The following is a 21,074-nucleotide window of genomic DNA, read 5'->3' on the forward strand; positions in this document are numbered from 1 at the left end:
TCATTTGCCATGCTGGCAGACTCTTTCACAAAGGCACATGCCGGTGCCATCAAGGTGGCTAGAAGGAAATCTAACGTCTTCAAGACCAAACAAAGAGAAAACGAGATGTTGTGGGAGTTTGTATATCGCTTTCAAATGGAGCGAATGGAATTACCACCAGTCTCCGATGACTGGGCAGTACCCGCCTTCACCCAAGGCTTGAATGACCGATGCTCGATGGTTTCGAAGCAACTGAAGCAGAATTTGGTTGAATACCCCGCCGTGATGTGGTCGGATATCTACAACCGATATCAGTCGAAGATTAGGGTCAAGGACAACTAACTAGGAGCCCCCTCAAGCTTGGTATATCCAAGTAGACTCCTAACAAAAGAGCCAAAGCCAAACAAGGAAAGGTATCAACCATACATCAAAGATAGGAGAAACGCTCCAAGGCGTAACATACCCCGAAATGATCGAACTGGGTTAACCCACTGACCTCAGTCCTATGCTCTGACGAAGAGTTTGTTCATTTTCTATTCGTCCAATGCTGGCCTGACCTTGGCTACTTCCGACCTCCATCGAGTAGCATACTCGTCGAAAGTCTCGGTTGACTTCTTCTTAAGGTTCTGATTGTAGAAAACATCTGGTGCATTTTCTGTGTTAATCCTGAATCATTCCATGAAATCAAATGCCATACTCACCTAGTTGGACCATTTCTTAGGATCCTGGCTAATTGTGACGACCCGGCCAGTCGTCTCATGAGTTACCTCTCCGTCTTCCCCTATTTCAGCTTATTTATGCTTCATTATCCATATTTTATGTGATCGGGTTGATTGGTTTGTGGTTGGTGTGGTTTTGGTAAGAAATGAGACACTTAGTCTCTTCTAAGAAAGCTTAAGTTGGAAAAAGTCAACTGGATGTTGACTTATGTGTTAGAGGGCTCGAATGTGAGTTGCGATGGTTCGATTAGCTTCGGGAGGTGATTTGAGACTTAGGAGCGCGATCGGAATGGGTTTTGGAGTTGTAGAGAAGATTTAGACTTGAATTGGCGAAATTGATATTTGGCAATTTTCGGTTGATATGTGAGATTTTGATATAGGGGTCGGAATGGAATTTCGAGAGTTGCAGTAGCTTCGTTGTATCATTTGGGATATGTGTGCAAATTTTCAGGTCATCCGGACGAAATTTGATAGACTTTTTGATCGAAAGCATAATTCAAGAGTTCTTGGAGTTGTTAGGCTTGAATTCGATGTAATTTGATGGTTTTGATGTTGTCTGAGGTGTTTTGAGGATTGGAACGAGTTTGGAGGATGTTTTAGGATGCGTTGGTGCTTTTGGTTGAGGTCCCGAGGCCCTCGGGGTGATTTCGGATGGCTAACGGGAAGTTTTGAGTTGAAAAATATAACAGAAAAGTGCAGCAGCTGTAGCAGGTCCAAGAGGACTGCAGGGGCGCGGCCGCGGTAGGCGTCGCGTGGACCGCGCTGGCTTGCGCGGAAGGGGCGCGGCCGCGGTAGGCATCGTGCGGACCGCACAAAAAACGGGAACGGCCGCGGTAGGTGTCGCGCGGACCACACTGGCTTGTGCGGACCGCGGTCAATTGGTGCGGACCGCAATCGATTTGGTGCGGCCCGCGGTGAGAAGACCTGAAGGGTACTCTATATAAATACGAGGTTTTGGGTTTATTTGATATTTTGACCTAGAGAGCTCGGATTTTGGCGATTTTTTGAAGGTTTTTCAAGGAATTCATCGGGGTAAGTGATTTTATCTCAGATTTGGCTAGAATACATGAATCTATCGCTGAATTCATCATTTAATTTGTGATTTGAGATGGAATTTGGGAAGAAAATTGTGAAACCTTTCAAAAATGTAAAATGATGATTTGAAGGACCAAATGGTATCGGAATTGGATAATTTTGGTATGGTTAGACTCGTGAGGATATGAGGATTCTGAAAATGTAAATTTTACCCGATTCCGAGACGTGGGCCCGGGGCTCGGGTTTTGCTAATTTCGAGATTTTTGATATTTTTCGAATGTTTTCGCTTGGGCTTTGTTCCCTTAGCATATTGTGACATATTCGTTCTGATTTTGGATAGATTCGACGCGTGTAGGCCAATTTGAGAGGCAAGGGCATAGCGAGCTACAGTTTTGGCCAGTTTGAGGTGAGTAATGATTTTAAATGATGTCCTGAGGGTTTGAAACCCCGGATTTGCACAACGTAGTGCTATACTAAGTTGAGATACACGTTGTGTGACGAGCGTGAGGTTAAATTCCACGATGGGGCCTTGTGCCGACCTGTAGAACCCTTAGGGGATTTTTGACTGGTTTTCCTCACTTATTTTGTTAAAGAATTTATATCCTCAGTCATGTTTCCAATTGTTTAAGAATGATATGAACCAAATTTTTGAAATGTTAATCATAAATAGGAAGAGATATGAGGGCTGAGATCCCGACCGTACATTTTGCCAGAGAGGCTGTGATTTTTAAATGACTGAGAGGGGTCGAGGACCCAATAGTGAGGATATTTTATATGATATGGATCGGGCTGCGCGCCGCAGCAGATATATATATATTATACACATTACGGATCGGGTTGCACGCTGCAGTAATTACTTATATGGATCGGGTTGCACGCCGCAGCAATTATAAAGCGCTTGGGCTGAAGGAGCCCCTCCGGAGTCTGCACACCCCCAGTGAGCACAGTCGACTATTATTATTATGGATCGGGCTGTATGCCACAGCGATATACGGATCGGGCTGCACGCCGCAGCGGTATATATATATTTTAATTCGGTTATCGTGAGAAGTATATGAATTGAGAATTGAGGATAAGAATGAATAAATGAACTGAAATGCTTAAGGAGCTGATTTATACTGATTATATCTATTTTACCTGGTTTAAAGAATTTCACATGAGTTCCTCACTCATTGTGGCTTAAATGATTTTACTGTTTGGATATAGAACTGCTTAGTGCCTTTACGTGATTTCATACAGTCAGCCATTATTTAATGTTATTACTCACTGGGTCGGAGTACTCACATTACTCCCTGCACCATGTGTGCAGGTACAGGTATTCCTGAGGAATAAAGCGAGCTATCCTGCCGTTCTGTCTTCATCGGAGTTATTGAGGTAGTTGCATGGCGTTCGCAGACCCGATTTCTCCTTCTATCTCCACTTATCATTCCGTATTTTAGACATATTTCTGTATTAGATTGTTGAAACCTTGTATTAGAGGCTCAGACTTGTGACACCGGATCAGTGGGCTGTTTTACAGAGATTTTTTTTTCGTGATTATGGTTTCCGCACATTTCATCTGTTAAATTCATACTTCTATTTATATTGAATTGGTATTAAATCCCGAAAATTGGTATTGAATTATAAAGAAAGAGATCGTGAGATGTTAGTCGGTCGGGCTTGCCTAGCATTGTGTTGGGCGCCATCACGGCCGGGGTTGGGGTCGTGACACTAATGTACCTGTCACACCCCAAAAATCGAGGAGCACAGCCAGCGCTCAACCGAGTAAACCTGACTGAGCAAGCCTGCTAGGTTTCATTCTACCCAAACTAATTCACGAACAAGTAGGACATGGACTTCATTAACCATACTTAGTAAGTATTTCATTATTAACTTCCATTTCATTTCCATTAGCAGCTTAAATCATTATCAAAATATTACAAGTTTTATAAATCTTTGCCAAACATCAATATTTCTACTTTAATTCCAATACCCAACACTACCCACAACCTGTCTACGGAGCCTATAAACACAACTGAGGAGTAATGTAATATGGAAATACCGGTAACAAAGCTCCGGCTATACCTCAAATACAAAGTACATGATGAATATATGAAATAGGACCCCGAAACGAAGTGGGGCTCACCAAGTCAGCTGAAAGGATGATGCAGCTCTAGTTGTGACCAACACTGCCTGCTATAGAAATACCTACATCCATTAAAGACGTAGCGCCCCCAGCAAAAGGGACGTTAGTGCCATCGAATAGCACTATTATGTATAACTAAACATCAACTACTTAGAAAGAACTTTCATACAAGAATAAGAACTCACAAGTATAACTCAAAACTTTAATCGATCACCACATTATCAACATGAAAGAATTACACAACCTTCACATCATGTTTCCATAGCCTTTAGTTGGCATTTCATATTGTTCCACATTGTTCACATTACCACTGCTATCTTGAGCGGAGTCCGATCTCAACCCGATCGGCTAGGCCGTCTCCCGGAGACGTTACCAATATTCTATTCACACTTTCCAGTTTCAATCATCAATGCATAACCGCCATGTGTATATGTCATGTTGTCTGATCACGGCCCGATCGGCTAGGCCGTCTTACTGAGGCGTTACCATTTTCCATTATTCACCTCACTCCAATCTTTGGTTACCCATGTATTAGCTTACCGGCACTTGGGGCCACAATTTTCACATTCCACAATTCACGTTTCACATTGTTCCCATTTTCAACATTAGGTTTGTAATCCAAGAGAGTATGGCACAAAAGAGCAAATAAGGTTGTAGGCGTAGATGAGACTTTATGTAAATGGCACAACAACGCACTTCAATTTCAATCTAACGTCTAAGCATTTCGATACATGATTCATAGTCCTTGCACATTTTCAAATTATCAAGAATAGCACGTTGATAAATTTAGACACAGTTTCCATGCATATAAGGTTGCAACACCAAGTCAAGTGAAATATCAATCAATACAACAATTTAATTAATCTTACCGTACTCACACAACCAATGATGAAGCTCAATTTCTAAAAGACGGGGTTTTATCCATACATTCCTCAATAAAGCTTTCCTTATTCCTTACAAAATTCCGGAACTTTTAGCACTTCGATGTATTGTGTAAGAATTACAAATTAAACCGAGAATTAGAGACGAGATTGAGATTCTAGCTTGTTTTGAGCATACTATCAAACACTAAAGGTGCATTGTGATCTTAGGCCCTTTTGAGAGAAATTTCTATCATTTTATACCCCAATTGCTTTCTTTTTAGTTCACTACCTCCCAATATTCTATGGTGTGATATGCATGCAAGAAATTCATTCTTATACCAATGAATTACTTCACTAGTGATCCCTTATTGCTAAGCATAGGAATAAGAGCTGAGGTAATGAAGTCTTACCTCTTAGGATGAAGATTTAGGTGCCCTCGCTTGATTATCTTCAAAGATTTGGCAAGGTTTCATGGAGTAATTTGATGGGAAGCACTTCCCTCTATAAGACCCTCTCTCTCTCTCTCTCTCTCTCTCTAGTGCTCCCAAAATTTGAACATTCTGTCTGGGTATGCGGCAAAAATGCGGTCCGCATACCCGTTCTACGATCGCATAATGCACCGCAGAACTGCTCCTTACAAAATCCCAAGGAAATTATGCGACGACTATGCGGTCCACATATCGGTTATGCGATCTCATAATGGACCGCATATTTAACCTCAAATTTGACTAACACATTGACTCACTTTGCGGTGACTATGCCCCTATGCGGTCTGCATACCTGATATGCGACCGCATTCTCGACCGCAAAATCGCACTTCTCTGGAAAATATTATTTCTTGACTTTTTTAATGCACAGCTCCTAACTTGGCACCACGTGATTCGGGGTTCTGGGTAGGAAATTCACGGGGCCTTACAATACCAGGACAAAGCATCTCCTGTAAGACTCCTCATCAAAAGCTTCATCCAGATCTTTTCATCCTTTCTAACCCCGATGAGTTTGTCACAATAGGTCCTTAGATGAACCCTGGGATCACCTGTGCCATCAAATATCTAGAACTTGGGAGGTTTGTAACCCTTTGGCAGTTTTACATCCGGCTGTATGCATAGGTCCTCATAATTCAAACCTTCTATCCCTTTGCCTCCTTCGACACCCTGAACCCGACTTGTCAATTTCTTGAGTTCCTCAGCCATATTCTTGATGAGCAGGTCCTTTTCAGCGGATTCTGGTGTATAGGAGGTAGGTTGAGTAGAGTGAGGTACGGTTTCCACATATATAGGGTTGTTTTGGTGAGTGCCAGGAACTTGGGTGTAGTGGTGGTCATTGGTTGAGTTTTGAGGATCGGAAATGGGTTGTGGTGTGTTCTGGGGAGTGTGATAAGTAGCGGTTGGTGGGTACTGGATTGGTTGATGATTAGGATAATAAAATTTTACGTGTCCTTGTGTTTGGATTATAGGTGAATAGTGGAATGAAAAGACAGAGACAAATATCAATCAAGCCCTTCAAACTGGAGGAGATCCAAATATTTCAGATGCTGATACTATCAACGGTCTTCCTAGACTTTTCTACAATTGCTCCACTAAAAGTAAATCAAAATACTACTCCATCAGAGCACTGGGGGGTTGCTCATCGCGAACGCAACCTGTGTGACGCAAACGCGTAGTGTAAACTAGAGGTGGACTGCGGACTTGTCTTTCCTTCTACGCGAACTCGTAATGTTGTCCGCGAATGCAATGGTCAGGGAGGCTTACCCTTCGCGAACACGTAGAGGAAATCGCGATCACGTAAGTCCACTTACTGGCAGCTCTTTGCGATCGCGACAGTGTTCTCGCGAATGTGATGAACACTATCACCCAGCACTTAAAACAATAGCTAAGTCGGGATATAGCCCATATTTTCAAAACTAGAGAGCACTGAGGCGATTTTCTAGGAACAAGTTCTTCCCCAAAGCATTGATACGTGATTCTAAACCTTTTCATTTCAATTTCCCATTGCATTTCATAAATTTTCATCCAAAAATCTAGGGTTTTTATGGTAGAAATTGGGAATTTGGGTAGTGTTAGGGCTTTTTGAATAATTGGAATTTAGACCTCGTTTTGAGGTCGAATTTCGAAACTAATTGCATATTTGGGCTCGTGTGTGAATGGGTGATCGGGTTTTGGTCCGAACCTCGTGTTTTGACCAAGCGGGCCCGGGGTTAATTTTTAGTTTTTTGGGAAAAATGATTGGAAAGCTATAATTAAGAATTGAAATTGGATTGTTTAGCATTTATTGATGTTATTAAGTCGATTATGTATAGATACGATTGTTTTGGAGCCAAATTAGAAAGGAAAGGCGGTGTTTGAGGCTTGAGTTGGCCGTGGAAGTTCGAGGTAAGTGTTTGGTCTAACCTTAGCTTGAGGGATTAGGAGTTGAGTCCTATTTTCTATGCGGTAATTGTTGAGTATGATGTATAGGCATGGTGATGAGTATCTATACGTTGGTATCTAGCATGTCTGTGAGTCTTTATATTGTGATTATCATGACTTTGTTGTATCTTTCATGCCTTGGTGATGGTTTCTAATTGTTGTATAAAGTTTGTGGAAAGAATTGTGACCTATGAACATTGAGGAGCATTGGCTCAAGTTGTATAACGAATTGTGAAAGTATAAGTGACAATTGAACTTTTAGAGCATTGGCTTGAGTTATGAAATGAGTTGTGAAGGTATAAGTGATAATTTAACCTCTAGAGCATTGGCTCGAGTTGTGAAGTGAATTGTGAATTAAAAGTGAGAAAGAGAAGATATCATTATGTTGTCACCCTTGCCGAGCTATTGTTGATTTATTTGTTATTTCCCTTGCCAGGATGTGGATGTTATTGATGTTGTTCCCTTGTCGGGATTTAATTGTTGACTTGTTGCTCTCTTGCCGGGATTCTTATTGCAAATTTCCTTTATTTCCTTGTCCTATTATTTGTGATTGTTATTTGGGTGAGGAAGAGAGTTAAAGCACGAAGGGTGATGTCGTGCATTGTTTGTTTTGTGAGGAAAGAGTGTAAAGCACGAAGGGTGATGTCGTGCCGCACGATGTACCATTATGTTCCTATTATATTGATTTCATGGTGAGGAAAGAGTGTAAAGCACAAAGGGTGATGCCGTGCCACATGATATACCATTCCGTGCCTATTGTATTGATTCTTATGGTGAGGGAGAGTAAAAGCACGAAGGGTGATGTCGTACACTTGTCCTTGATTTCCTTGATTCTTGCTGATAATTGAGTTATGTTGTCGTTTATGTTTATTTACTGATTTTCTGTTGTTATTTGGTTTTATTTCGAGGTTATAGATTCCCTTACCCTATTTTCCTTGTGATTGTTGTTTGGGTGAGGAAGAGCGTAAAGCACAAAGGGTGATGCCGTGTATTATTTTGGTGAGAGAGTGTTAAAGCACGAATGGTGATGCCGTGTATTGTTTTGGTGAGAGAGAGTAAAAGCACGAAGGGTGATGTCGTGCATTTGTCTTTGATTTTCTAATTTTTATTGATAACTGTGTTACGGTTTCTCTACACTAAATTGTTGGTTTCCTGTTGATACTTGTTGTACCCCGCAACATGATTTCCCCTTCCTATTTTCAATTGAACTTTGGTGATCCTCATATTTATTTGTTGCTCTTCTGTTATTATTCGATGTTTTCCACAGCATGTTTTTCCCCCTCCCATACTTGACTGTATATGACTGCTTCTTTCAGTACTTCTTTTCTGCTGTATATAGTTAAATTGCACAGGTTTATTTGGTAGTCTGGTCCTAGCCTTGTCACTACCTCGCCGAGGTTAGGCTAGGCACTTACTAGCACATGGGGTCGGTTGTGCTGATACTACTATGCACTATATGCAGATTCCGGAGCAGCTTTTGGACCGTAGTGTGGAGGCTACCTTTAGTCTATGCGGAGATCCAAGCTAGACCTGCAGGCGTCCGCAGGCCCTAGCGTCTCCCTCTATTCTTATTTTCCTGTTTCATTTTCCTTATATTCCGGAACAGTGTATTATTATTTCTTCAGACTTTGTATGTAGTAAATCTTAGACCGTCTGTGACACTGTCACACCAGGTTTTGGGTGGTTAAGACTTAAGTATTTGTAATAGATGCAGATTTTAGACATTTAATTGTTATCTTCCGCTTAATTACTTAAAGTTCCACTATTTTCATGTTATCACCTTATATTTGTTAAGAAGAAGTAATTTTGATAATGAAGTAAGTAGTTAAGGATTGGCTTTCCTAGCTCTCATTAGTAGGCACTATCACGATTCCCGAGGGTGGGAAATTCGGGTCGTGACAATATTATCCTTCTTAAATATTCCCAAGCTGATTTCACACTGAACTCACCCCTTGATTTCAGCATCCAAAATGGTTTGCCAATTACATCATGCACGACTGTAGGCTTCAGATGTTGTATAATGTGATTTGCTAATTCATCTGGAAGTATTTCTCTAATCTTTCCCTCATCTCATTCACCATTGTCCACCACATCATATATGTTTTGTATGGATTCATCCCACACAAAATCAGGAGGAGTAACAAAATAGAGTGTACCTAAGCCTGTCCAATTTTCAAACCAGAATAGTGAAGACCCCATCTTAGGCTGCCATATTATTTGATGCTCTATGAGATCCCTACATTCCAACATCTTTCTCCAAACATGAGAGCCATCTCTCCAAGGAACAATTATAGGGTTCAATTTTTTGCAGTACTTCTGACTCATGAAAGAACTTCATAGGCTAGGTTTAGTTCTAAAGTTCCACCACAGTTTACAAAACAAAGTTGTGGAAACATCATATAAAGATATAAATCCAACACCCCCTTCTTCACAAGGCAAATATAGAGTGCTCCATGAAGCCCAATGCCTATTTGTTACTCCTACTGTATTGCTCAAAAAAAACTGAGCAAATATTTTATGCAGTTTGTTAATCACATAAGGTGGGGGATTTACAGAAGAAAGAAGATGTATTGGCATACTCTGAAGAACATGAGAAATTAGAACAGCCCTTCCTCCTATAGACAACAATTTCCCTTTCCAATCCCGCAGCTTATCCATTACCTTAGTCATGAGTCCTTGGTAGTAGTCCATCCTTCTCCTAGCATAGAAAATAGGGCAGCCAAGGTAAGTAAATGGGATTTTCGTTTTGGCAATACCTGTTACTCTATGCACCTTATACATCATCTCTTCCCCTGCTAAATGATGCAAATATATAGTAGACTTGTTCTTGTTGATAAGCTAACCTGAAGCACTCTCATAACCTGCTAATACCTCCATGATCAATCTCAGTGATGTTGCATCAGAGGAAGAAAATATAATGGTATCATCCGCGTATGCCGGATGATTAATCTTTGGGATCCACTTGGGAAGACTAAAGCCACAGAAATATAGGTTACTATGCAATGAATTCAGCCCTCTTGACAATGCTTCTGCAGCCAATATGAATAATGTAGGTGATATTGGATCACCTTGTTTCACCCCTCTTGTTGATTTAAAGAACCCATGATGCTGCCCATTAAGTAATACAAAATACCAGTTGTTTGAAACAATCCCATATACCAAACCAATAAACCTTTCACCAAAGCTCATCTTCCTCAACACTTAGTTAAGAACAACCATGACAGTCGATCATAAGCCTTAGCCATGTCCAATTTAGTCACTACATTTGGCCCAACTTTGGTTCTCAACCTAATATCTTTAATGATCTCTTGAGTTAAGAGAACATTCTCTACAATACTCATTCCCTTTACAAAACCAGCTTGCTCTTCAGATATGAGATTTGGAAGCAATACTGCTAGTCTTTCATGCACAACTCTAGAAAACATCTTATTAACAAAATTGCTAAGGCTAATAAGTCTCATATCTGAGAAAGTAATCACTTCTTTCTTCTTTGGTAATAAGACCAGATTAGTATGCGTCACATATCTGGGCAGTTCACATCCATTAAAGAAGGCCTTCACCATGTCTACAATGTCATCACCAATTATATCCCAACAAAACTGAAAGAAGCATCCAGTAAAGCCATTAGGACCCCCTGCACTTTCACCATTTAATCCAAATACTGCATGTCTGACTTCCTCTTTCGTAGGTTGTTGAACTAACTCCAAGTTCTGGGCATTATTCACCAGTGTTGGAACATGATCAAGAATATCAAAAGATGTCGGAACTATTTCTTCATGGAACTGAGCTTGGAAAAACTCACTGCTTCATCAGCCATATCATTACTGTCCTCTAGCCAATTACCATCAAAGTTATGTACTCTTTTCAGTTGTAATCTTCTTCTTCTGTCATTGACTTGCGCGTGAAAGAATTTTATATTCCTATCTCCATCTTGGAACCATGACATTCCAGACTTTTGCTTCTAAAATTCTTCCTCCAATGCAAGAAATCTAATCAGTTCTGTTTGCACTTTTTGTAACCTTTCTCTATTTTGATACGTAGGAAACCTCTCAAATTGAGCTTCATGAACTAGAACCACTTCCTCAAGAGTAGCAATTCTTTGGAAAATGTCATCATATGTAGCCCTACTCCATATTGATAATGCTTTCTTCAGTTTTTTAAGCTTGTGATTGAACACAAAGAATGGATCACCTACGAAGTCTGCCTTCCAATATTGTAACACCACATCCTTGAAAGTTGAGTGCTTACACCAAAAATTTAGAAACTTAAAAGTTTTCTTGATTGGGGCAGCATCAGGATTAAATTTCAATAGCATGGGACTATGATCAGAACAATTTTGGACAGGTGAGTTACCTCTATGCTAGGCCATACGTGTTGCAGCTCTATATTGCCCAGACATCTATCCAGTCTCTTAAAAATACAGTCATCTTCGCCTCTCCTATTCCACCACATATAGATGCTACCTCTAAAGGCTGGATCACCGAGGTTACAAGTGCTAATGCAGTGCCTAAAGTCATTGATCTCATTCAAAGAAACAGGAAGCCCTCCAAATTTTTCTTCTTCATCCCATATGACATTGAAGTCCCCTCCCACAAGCCAAGGTAAGGACATATCACTAGCCAGATTGTACAAGCTGTCCCACAGCTCAATACGCTCTATGGAATCACATTTTGCATATACAAAGGTGACCATAAATGATAGCTGAGTATCCATATTTGTGAGCTTCAAAGTCAGTTGTTGTTCCAAATCATACACTATGTCAACTCCATGGTCATCATCCACAAATACCCAAATTTTGTTAGATACATTTGAAAAAGCCTGCAGCATTCCAATTCTCCTCCTATATCTTTCCAATTTCTTATTTTTTTTTGCTTTGGTTTCAAGCCTAATCAAATTGCAGATCCAGCACCTATATTAGGCTTAGTTGGAGGTAACACTCTACTAGGATTAGGACTGGTGATTTTTTGCACAGGTTGATCTCCAGTTATTGTATTCATCTGATGATTGACTACAGCTGCAACTTCACTTTGATCAGCTATAACTTCACTAGTCTTTCCACCTTTGTCATCTGCCTTGCTATGTTCTTTGTTGGCAAGAGCCATTAACACTTTGTTCCTCTTCCTCCTTTTCCTCATCTGTTGACTCTTCCTCACCACTGGCACCCTCATGTAATTCACCTTCCTCTGAATCCTCTTCAGTTTGTGCACTCCATAATTTCCCTCCACTAAGTTGTAGTCTTTCATTAACATTGGACTCCTTAACTGATGCATCAAATTCAGTTGCCTCGGATGGAATTTCCTGGCATGATTGGTTAGTTGCAACAATGTTACCTGCAAAAGTTCTATTCACCCATGCTGCTGTAGATTCTTTTTGTACACCCTTAGCTACTACACTCCCATTCCCAGTACGTTTTGAATTTTTTCCTTTCTTGGCTGAACTCCCAATCCCAACTGACTTAGGAGTAAATTCAGCTGCCTTAGGATTTAAAGTCCCAGTTAGATTAGGACTTCTTGCTTCAGTACTTTCTTCAATCACCATCAACTGATTATTTTCCACATCTTCACCATCCTGATCCTCTAGAGCAATAAACTTATTAGCAACTTGAATTTGCTGATTAGTCACTGCACCAGCTGGGACAATTTCCCTTCTTGTATTAAAATTATTCTGTTGATCATGTCCAGTAGCTGCTAATGCTAGGACAATTTCCATTTTTGTGTTACCATTGCCTTGCTGACCATGTCCAGTAGCTAGAACAATTTCCCTACCTGATATCTCATTAGTCTGATGATCACCTTCAACATTCTGAACCTGCTGCACACTGTTAGGATCTACTAGAACAATTTCCTTACTAGTTTGACCTTGCACCACAGTTTGTCTTGCACCATTTTTCACACGATTGTCCCTTACCTCTTTCCGTTGCTCACCAACATTGCCAACAACCTTTCCACTTGATAGAATTATTAAAGGCTCTTTACTCTGTCCCTTGTCATTAACCTTATCAACTGCAGCTTGCTTCCCAGTATCATGCACCATTAATTTCGGATGTTGTCTCCAACATTCAAAATCATCATGGCCTTGAAGTCTACACTCCTTGCAATACTTAGGCATCATGTCATATTTAATATTAACCCACTCCGTCCTTATCTCCAGATGCCTCATTTATGATATCCATCCTCACTTTCTTAGGGTGATCCACTAACAAATCCACAAGAACTTTAACCCTTGCACAACTAGGTCTAATCTTGTTGATTATAGCCATATCTAAGTGTAATGGTTTCCCCACTGCAGAAGCAAGAGAAAACAAGCATTCCTTGACAAAAAAAGTAGGCAACAAACCTGGAAACGATATCCATGCCATAGCCATAGGTGTTTCTTCCCCAGCCTTAAATCTTGAATCATAAATAAGAGGTCTCAGTTGGTATTCCATGCAAGTTTTGTCCTTAACATAATATGTACCTTTTACGATAAATCAATGAAGCCTTGACATAATGTCAGACGAATGAGCACATGTTTGCCCCTCAGATAACCAATGTTGCACTCTCCCTTAATGCCACATTGAGCAGGAACAATCCTACGAATTTCTGAGAGTTCTGGCCATCCATACGCAAACTTGCCAACTACTGCATATTGAAGACCTTCTATCACGTTCATGCGAACAACTTCTGCTTCAATGAGCGTAACTAATGGCTACCCATTGACAAAATCTGCTCGTCTCATTGGTATTGGATCGGCAGTAGCCTTCACAACTGCATTGCCTTGCATGTTCACATTAATCGTATTAGGTTTAAGAATGTTGGAGTAATCTAGTAGTGTTTTGGACTGTGTAGTAGTGTTAGGAATGGTGGGGAATGCTTGGGGAGGCAGACTAGCCATTGTAGAGGGCTGGTCGCCGGCCAGAATGGCCATGAACGACCTCGCGCGAGCTGCTCACACTTGTCTTCTCAAAATCGTCTGTCGCTAGAGCTTGAGAGCTCTCAAGCGTGTTTGGTTCAAATTTTGTTATGCTACTCATATTCTTTTTTTTTTTTTCTTTTTTTTCCTTTTCCACTATCTTTCATCTTCTTTCTTCTTCCCTTTTTCTTTTAGTTTTTTCTTTCTCACCATCTGCCTCATCTTCTTTCTTTCTTTTTATTTTTTATTCAATGAATTTTTCTTTGTTCTGAATATTAAGAAATTAATTTATTATTTTTCGTATTTTCTCTGTTGCGGTTAATCGAACAAAAAAAATCATAGAAGATGTTCAATATTGAAATAAAAAATTAAAATAATTAGATAAAGGAAAAAAAAAGAAAGAAGAGGAGAGTAAACCAAGATTGAAGGTGATTTAAATTTATAGTGTATTTATGGATGAGAATTCGATGAAAAAAAAATATAATTAAGAGAAATTTAATAATTAATTAGTGATTTATTAGTGTATTAAATAATGAGTAAGGAAAAAAATGTGAATAGACAAAAAGAAACGAAAAGGTTAAAAAAATGAAAATTTAGATAATTTCTGACGTGGCTCTAACATGGCTCTAATGTGGCAATGATGTGGGGCATGTGTAAAGCACATCATATTGTGAGACTGGTATTATAATGTTAGAGTGTCATTTAATTCACCCCGAACAAGAATAGGGGAGTAAAAAAATTTCCGTTTAATTTAAGTGTTCAAACCTCTTTTTGGACAAGCTTAATGGGATCTTTATGTATTTTGCCATTTAAATATCTCACTTAATGAACAATTCACTGATTAGGGCAATAAGGATGAAGCTGAAAAATTAGAATTAAGTACTACTCTCACCGTTCCAATTTATGTGAACCTATTTGACTGGGCATGGAGTTTAAGAAAAAATGAAGACTTTTGGCATTTACTGTTCCTAAACAAGTTAAAAAGGGGCCCAGAGTATTTGTGTGGTTATAAAAGCTTCTCATTAACTATATAATTGTAAGATTAAGCTAAATTGTTACTACCAAATTTAGAAATGGATCATTTCTTTTGGAACGGACCAAAAAAAAAAATAGGTTCACATAAATTGAAACAGAGGGAGTATTAAATACTTCTTATCATTTTAAATATCAAATAATTTGAAATAAATCCAGTTTTTCAAAACAAGAAACCGAAGTAGTAAGTTAATACGGATTGTAGTGAACATATGGAAGCATTAGTTCTTACCTATGTGACTGATAATTCCATGATCCAATTAGTCAGCAAGATTCGTGTTGCCCCTTCTGACTGAACAAAAGACTAGAGAAAGGGGGGGGGGCATGGGGTCTTGTGTTACTTTTACAGTTTACTTATTGTAGATGTTTGTGAAATGATTCCTTGCCTAGATAGGGACTAAAACTCTAAATCAAAACCCTAGGGGCCGTTTGGTTATAGGAACTAAGGGTTATCCCAGGAAAAACTTTGCGATTAAATTTGTCCAGTATTAGATTGTGAGTATTAGTAAAAATCAGAGAAAAATTTATATCAAACTTTCGAGATTTTATCTATTACATATAAAAGGTGAGATTATTTATCCTTGTTATAATCTCAAGATTATGATATTGGGATAATCTGATTTTGAATCAAACGACTCCTAAGGTCTTAGTCAGTGTGCCCATTCCCATTTCACACTCTATGCAGAACCCTTCTGAATAATGGAGCTGCATTATTGGTAAAAATATTAAATTAAAGAAAAAGAAAAAAAAAAGAAGAGGGAAATGATTTGAAGTGATATTCGATTGGACTATAACTGTTGCCATTGCCGGTGACTTCATGTGGTTTTATGCTACTGATTCTGCATCTTTGCCTTTTGCTTTTTATCAATCTTCTTAAGCTTGTGTACAAATAATCTATCTGATATTCCACAATCTTTTACTTTAAAGTTTAACCAATATTTGGTCAGAAGTAAAAGATTAAAAGGTTAGACCAAGAAAAGGGAAAGAATAGGCAATAAGAGATATTGTTTGGTTAGAAAGTAGTTCAACAAATCTCTTGGTTCTTGGACCGAATGCGAAAGTTGCAAGTTGTGGAGTTTTAGTAGCCGTTTTTTTGGGTAAATTTTACAAATGATCATAAGTAATCGGAAAATATAATTTTCCGCTAATACAAACACAATTTTCTTTGAGAAAAAAAAATTAAATGACTTTGGTGAAAAAGGTCATAGTTATATGACCATTTGTGAAATTTACCCGATGTTTGGCCATAAGTTTTATTTAATTTTTTTAAAAAATGTATTTGTTATAGAATTAATCTAATTTTTGGGAGATTTTGAAAAACAAAACTTCGCTAGCGTTTGACCATAGATTTCCAAATTTGTGTAAAAAAATTTGACTTGGGTGAAGTTTGGTTTGAAGATGAAAATGTGTTTGGACATCAGTTTTCAAAACATATTTCCCAAATTTATTTTGGAAAAACATGAAACATGATTTATACCCACAAGTTCTAAAAACTATCACAAATACTCAACAATACTATTATCAATAACATTCATTATATTATCGCAAACTATAGTCCTGAACATAAATAAATTTGGTACAAAATTATCATTTTTATAATGAACTACATGATACACTATCAGATGACCAAGAAGACGAAAAAATATTGTTACAAAATAATAAATGGTGGGCTCTTTTATAAAAAATAAAAGTTTGGGCAATTTTTAAAAAATGTAATAGTGATATTTTGGCGTTGGTTTTGGGACTTTGCGAAAATGTAGCCAAAATTTATGCCCAAACATATGTTTGCGAAATAAAACCCAAATTTATTTTGCCAAAATGTAGCCAAAATCAAACCCCAAATATAACTTAAGATCACTTTTTGGACCAAATCATGATCATTTGACATGTTTTGTCATGTCAAAACTTACCCCAAAATTTATGTCCAAATATATTTTTAGTTTCAAATCAAACTCCATCCAAATAAGTATTTTAAAAATTACTTGGGAACTATGTCCAAATGGGTCCTAGCAATTCGTGTGCTTTTACTGGCTCTTTACGTAGCAGAGAAGTGCTGTGTTGGTTAAAGTTTATTTTTTCGACTTGTTTCTTTATCAGTTTTTATTGCTGTAAAGATTTCGACCCACATTAAGGATAAGTGGAGAATCACAGGTAATCCCTAGAGAATTGGGTAGGGATGGCAAATGGGACTGTGTGGGTGTGAGGCGGTGCGAGTTTAAAGCTATGCGGGGCAAGGTGGGTTACAGTATGTGGGTGCGGGGCGGGGCGGGGCGGATTGAAATACCTTTTCATAAAAATTGATGCGGGGCGGGGCGGGTTGCGGGTCATGCAGGTTTATGCGGGTTTAAGTAATTTTTCTTTCTTTTCTTATTTCTTTTAAGTTTGATGATAACTTCAAGTTATGGTCTTTTATAGACTTTTGTTTCGGAAAGACAAATATAATACTCCGTGCTTAATATTTTTTGATCAAAGCAGACTTTTTTTTAACTTTCCTGTTGAACTTCTTTCAGAGTCAAAAAATTTTAGCTGACTCAACCAAATTAGTTTTATTATTGGATCTTGATGGGGATATCACAACTATTTTACCTGATGGGGGTGCCCATGTGACTCGTAATGGGCGTTTGATTATTCTAAGTCGAGATTGCAGTCTTCACGTTGTCGAATAGTCCGGTAGTTCAAAACTGGAATTGGCACAATATCGCGAAGTCGACATGCTATGGTGCCCCGGGGCTGTCTCGCGAAGATCTTCGATCCGAACCTTCGCATCTACTCTCTCTTAGAGGATGAACCACGCCTTCGCTATCGCAAGAATATAGCGATCGAAGAGCTATGGCTCAGCTGCTTCGCGTATTACACCGTATTGCCCGAAGGGGGCATGCTGCAAGAGCGTAGGTGAGTGATAAGCATAGGAGGCGTGCCCGAAGGGCAGCGGCAGCAGTGTGGTTCCAGATGCCGTCGCTAGATTGAGATCTGCAGGGTGGCGGGTACTTCGACTGCCTTGTATCAGGTGAAGAGAAGGGGGTGGTAGGCTTAGTAGGGCTCGAACCTACAATATCACCGTTATGAGCGGTACGTTTCAACCAATTAAACTATAAGCCCCTACGGATCTCTACATGCAATTCGCTCACTTCGGGAAGAGCGGACGGAAAGAGAAGGCCTTTGTCCTATGAGATTCGAGAAAAGATGGAATAGGAAGACGTGTTTGGGTCAAATAGGAAGAACTAGAAGATTCCACCTCTGGAAAGCGCCTACACCTAATGGCTTAAGCTGTTGTTCCCATTTTATGGCTGACAATTTCTCCCGTCTCGGACGTGATTCGTATTTGATGCTCTTATCGAATTGGGTGCTTGATTCCTCAGCTGAGCTAATGATTTAGATGCGGAATCTGAGCTAATGGCTCACTTCACTACCTTAAGCGGAGCTAACTATAAGCCAAAATATACTGCAATCACCCAGACCTTTCTAATACTGAAAACTTGCATACGAAATTTCTTCAGTTGCTTACTCGGCCTAAGCAAGTTTGACCGGACACCTGAAAGAAGTTCTTTCTCCATCGAACGGGTATGGACGAAGAACGTGGAGGCATTCTTCATAGAGAAGAGCCCTGAGAAATTTCACAATAACTGAAGAGGGTTTCGACTGATCGATCGGAATGAAACCGATTAATATGGAACTGCTAAATATGGAAAAAACGCAAGGAAAGAAGTCCTTCTACTCTAAACTACTGCGTGCCTATTTTCCGCTTTTCACAATCAAAGTCAAAGGTTGGGCTATACACAAGTCATCAAGGAATATTAGAAATAATATTATAGGAATGTAAATACTATTTTATAATGAATACTAAATTAATACATAAGGGGTCATCTGCTTTTCACAATGAGCAACAGATTCTTTTTTTTTTAAATTGAAGAATTAGTACAAAAGCAACAAAAAAACTTTCAAATTTTTGGTTGATTAAACTGAAAATTTCAGCTAAAATATAAAATAGAAATAAACAAACAAAATAAAATAAAATATTTATGCGGGGCGGGGCGGGTGGACATGGGTGTGTATGGAACGGGTAAACACGGGTGAAAATGCTACGTGAAGCGAGGCGGGTTAAAATCTTCGCGGATTTATGCGGGTTCGCCCCGCAACCGCACCGCTTGTCATCCCTAGAATTGGGGAAAACAAGGAAAATACTTGTAGATTTACATTTACATTGATACAACACAAAGTAAAAATTAGTTGAGCACACATGAGTGTTTCTAGAATCTCTAACTTTGGGTACAGAATGAAAATGCTTCAATGTAAAATCTTATGCTTGATTGTCCAAAGATGAACTTTATTTCGTAAGTTGTTGCACCATTAAGTATAGTTGTGGATTCTGAATGCATCAATCATTGTCCTTGTGTCAAAGTTCTAAGTTTCATGTACTGATCACTGCGTGGGCTAAAATATGTTATGATAAATGATCGCATGAGAAAATAACATGTGGAAACAATATAGAGATGGTTGAAACCGAAGATAATGATTTCGTCTGTTATCGAAAAGAATGATACTCATAAAGATGAAATAAGTTCCTGCCACATCATTTAGTACAGTGTCCGTTATAAAGAATTTGACATTCATGCCTGCCGTTACATATTCTTCAATGGCCCTCATAATTTACATTAAATTAGAGATTGATCCTAGGACCTTGTTCCCTAGGTGCAACTAGAAATAGTGAGCTCTATTATCATTATAAGAGATTCGAATTTTCTGGCAAACATAAAGTACATTCTGTTCAAAGCTTAATATAATTTTATCTTATTGCTTCTTAATTTCATTGTTGTTGTACCCGGAAGCCCTTCTCGCAGAACTATTGTTTCTGTTATTTTGTTTCCACTTCAAGGTTAAGTATTGCATTTTATCCAATTCATCTATTATTTCAGGATCAAGTTAATTCACTTGTCTATAAACCACGTATAAATTCAACCGCACCGTTTTACAGATAAATAGTTTGGTGCCCACCGTGGGGCTTAGACAGTTGTTGTAATTAAGTTGATCTTTGCCTTTTGTTACTAACGTGTTTGATTATTTTTTCTTAGAAAACAATCATAGGAAATGGCAAATAATGGTGTTAACAACACACAAAATCTTGAGGCTAAAGGAAATCACCCTCAATATGAGGATTCGATCATCGATACCCGCAGCGAGGGGAACGAGGCCACGCCAGTCCATGGAAGGCAATACTTGCAACATGTTCGAGAAGCGACTCCTGATGATCCACGTTGACGAAGTGGTAAGGGTCCTGCAGGAGCAACAAGAGGTCATTCTAGGTCATCTCACACGACATGATAAGGTAATGACAGAACTAAAGCATGTGTTATCGGGTGCTTCCAATAATGCAAACGTGCGAGGCCCAATTACTCCCAGTGCTCTCAAAAATAAAAAACGCAGAGGGTCGACAACAACACCCAAGGGGCGAGTCGGCTTCGATGGGGCCGGGGGGAGCGGATCTGTTAATAACAACGGGAGAGATCCCTTTAAAAATGAACTCATACGGTTTATGAGGGAAGTGAACGCCCGCATGGACCAAATCCCGGGTGCACCACTAGTGTTGAATGGGCTAGACTCAAAGAAGTCTACTTAATTGCCGTACAAAGAAAGAGTGGCACCAGAATTGATTCCGAAGCGGTTTAAAATGTCGGACCTGCCGAAATATGATGGGACTTCAGATCCTCAGGAGCATATCACCACCTATAAAACAACGGCGAATGGGGAATGATTTAGCTCCCCACGATATTGAATCAGTGTTGCTAAAGAAATTCGGAGAGACTCTCACGAAGGGATCCTAAATGCGGTATTCGCTTTTGTCCGAGCATTCCATAGATTCTTTTGAGATGCTTGTAGACTCTTTCATTAAGGCCCATGCCAGGGCCAGAAAGGAATAGGCTCGAAAGGCCGATATTTTCATAATTGCATAAGGAGAGTCCGAGTTACTGCAGGAATTTGTAACCCGGTTCTAGAAGGAAAAGATGTTGCTGCCGTCCATTCCGAA

At 39.3% G+C, this 21,074-nt stretch overlaps 1 protein-coding gene across 1 annotated transcript; it reads right to left on the reverse strand.

Annotated features, from left to right (window-relative positions):
- Positions 1-10,323: 10,323 nt before the first annotated feature.
- LOC107778605 (uncharacterized) lies at positions 10,324-11,956 on the reverse strand. Its single transcript, XM_016598888.2, has 3 exons — positions 11,483-11,956; positions 11,176-11,372; positions 10,324-10,930 (listed from the first exon to the last, which is right to left on the reverse strand). The coding sequence occupies exons 1-3, from the start codon at positions 11,954-11,956 to the stop codon at positions 10,324-10,326; spliced, it is 1,278 nt and encodes a 425-aa protein (XP_016454374.2).
- Positions 11,957-21,074: the final 9,118 nt, after the last annotated feature.

Source organism: Nicotiana tabacum, chromosome 7 (assembly GCF_000715075.1).
Source record: "Nicotiana tabacum cultivar K326 chromosome 7, ASM71507v2, whole genome shotgun sequence".
NCBI classification, from domain to species: Eukaryota; Viridiplantae; Streptophyta; class Magnoliopsida; order Solanales; family Solanaceae; genus Nicotiana; species Nicotiana tabacum.

What these genes read in the sequence shown, in the direction of transcription:
- LOC107778605 (XM_016598888.2), bottom strand. Translation starts at nt 11,956, where the DNA reads ATGCTGCAGGCTTTTTCAAATGTATCTAACAAAATTTGGGTATTTGTG. An exon ending in ACGTATGGCCTAGCATAGAG is followed by an intron (nt 11,373 to 11,482) that starts GTAACTCACCTG and finishes TTTTGGTGTAAG; the next exon opens with CACTCAACTTTCAAGGATGT. An exon ending in CATGAAGCTCAATTTGAGAG is followed by an intron (nt 10,931 to 11,175) that starts GTTTCCTACGTA and finishes CTGATGAAGCAG; the next exon opens with TGAGTTTTTCCAAGCTCAGT.